The following is a 2,090-nucleotide window of genomic DNA, read 5'->3' on the forward strand; positions in this document are numbered from 1 at the left end:
TTTCCTGGGCTTTGGGTGAATGGGTGCCCATTATTTTCTCCAGTTAGTGGGAAGGGTCCTTCATAAAACAGTTGTTTAATATCGAGTAAATTCATCGCTAGTTCTTATTTGATTTTGAAAGCGGCAGACCACCTCAACTGGATAGCTGGGATTGTTGGAATTTAGTTTTTATTTCTAATACCAAAACATTTGGAGTCTACATTGAGACTCTGGCAAAGGGCTTTACTTTCAAATACTTACAGCTTTCAGGATCTTTCTGACCTTGAAGAAAGGGAAAATGAAGGTATTGTGGTTGCATCACTTCAGAAGCAAAGCCAAAAGTTCTCTGCTTTGCGGGGGGGGGTGTGGGGGAGCAGGGAGGCCCAGCCCTGATCCAGCTGGACCTCAGTTTGGGGTGCCGGTTGCGGCAGGCGGGCGGTGACAGGCGGTGTGTCCCACAGAGGAGCAGCGGCAGCACCCGGGCCTGCAGAGCCAGGTCCAGACGGTGCTGGTGCGCATGGGCGGCCTCTTCGTGCTGCTGCTGACGGTGGGCCGCTGGCTGGACCTGCTGGGTGTCCTCATCTCCCTGCTGGGCGAGCTCTGGTGCCTGGTGGGCGTCCGCACTCTGCTTGACCTCTGCCAGAAACAGGTGGGCCCCCCGCCCCGCGCGTCCCCTACACACTGACGCCTGCTCCTGACAGCCTGGGAGCCTCGCGGGCCCGAGTGGAAGAAGAGCTGGGCCCTCGCCGGTTTGCTCAGTGCTGAGCGTGCAGGCCCGTGGACTGAAGGGTCTTGGGTGCGATTCCAGTCAGGGGCACGAACCTCAGTTGCAGGCTTGATCCCCTGTCCCGGTCGAGGCACGTGTGGGAGGCAACCAATCGATGTGTCTCTCTCACATGGATGTTTCTCTGTCTCCCTCCCTCCTTTCTACTCTCTCTAAAAATCAATGGAAAAAATATCCTCGGGTGAGCTGGGGAAACCTCTCTTGGGGTGGGGGCAGGAGCTCGGATCCCCTCTCTCACCTGGTGTTAACCTTTGACCTGAACCCCAGAGGCCCTGAATAGGAGGAAGGCCTTGAATAAATGGAGGCCTGAAGTCCCCCCAGGGGACGAGGCATTGGTCGGGTATCCTCCATCCTTTCCTCCCCGCCTTCCCTCAGGATTTTCCACCCCAGAGGCCTTCCGTGTCAGCTCCAAGCCAGCCCCAGCCCTCGGCACCTGCCCAGACCCAGGGGACGGCCCCTTCCTGACCTGCCCCCCAGAACGGACTCCCGGACCCACCCAGGCTCACCTGGAGGCCTGACACCAGCACGGTGCCCGGAGGCAGGGGGCAGGGTTGGCCCCACCTGGAACTTGCACTGGAGCCCCCTGAGAGGGACGGAGGGTTTGGGGTTAGGAGGGGGCACCTGGGGGCTACTGGGTTCATCCTTTACTGGGGTGGGCAGTGGGCACACAGCCCTGAGACCTGCCCCAGGGCCCTCCCCTACCGCCTTCCGTCCTCTCCTCAGACAATAAAGATGTTTTTCTCACCCTGTGGCTGGAATCATGAGCGTGCAGAGGGGCAAGGCTTTTCCCACCACACAGCTTCCTGGCCGGGCGGGCTCCTGGGATATGTGTCAGGAGTCGGCTACTGAGGTGGCTGAGGAGGCGGTGGGGTGCGGCGGATGGACACATGCACGAGCACCCACTTGCATCTTGGGGGGACGGTGCTGTCCTGTCCCATCCTAGGCTGAGGCACAGCTGAAGGGAACACAATGCTGGAAGGGCCTCTCGGTCCCCACCCGCACCCTGGCCTGTCTAAGCCCATGAGGGTGCTTCCTGTCTCAGCTCCGTTCAGCCTCGTGTCCCTGCTTTTCCAGCGAGTACAGAAGAAAGGCTGAATACTGACCCCTCTGCTGGCCTGCTGTGCACCCTTGAGTAGGCTGCTGTCCCCCTCTGAGCCTATCAGAACAGCTACCATGGGTTGTGTGCCTTTTTAATCATCTCATTTCATTCTGACATCAGCCCCAAGTTATCCCTTTTTACAGATTCAGAAACTGAGGCTCAGAGAGGTTAAATAACTTTCTCAAGGGCACGCAGCTAGTTAGTGGCGAAGTCTGGGTTTGAATCCAG

At 58.3% G+C, this 2,090-nt stretch overlaps 1 protein-coding gene across 1 annotated transcript in view; it reads left to right on the top strand.

The window, feature by feature from the left end:
- The window catches only part of TMEM82 (transmembrane protein 82), a 5,031-nt gene extending 3,797 nt beyond the window's left edge, over positions 1-1,234 (top strand). Inside the window, exons 4-5 of the mRNA XM_023745940.1 lie at positions 441-628; positions 1,139-1,234. Of these exons, the coding sequence (XP_023601708.1) occupies positions 441-628; positions 1,139-1,228 (278 nt within the window). The 3' untranslated portion in view covers positions 1,229-1,234. The remainder of the gene's footprint in view (positions 1-440; positions 629-1,138) is intronic.
- Positions 1,235-2,090: the final 856 nt, after the last annotated feature.

The sequence above is a fragment of the Myotis lucifugus genome, unplaced genomic scaffold, assembly GCF_000147115.1.
Source record: "Myotis lucifugus unplaced genomic scaffold, Myoluc2.0 scaffold_604, whole genome shotgun sequence".
NCBI lineage: Eukaryota > Metazoa > Chordata > Mammalia > Chiroptera > Vespertilionidae > Myotis > Myotis lucifugus.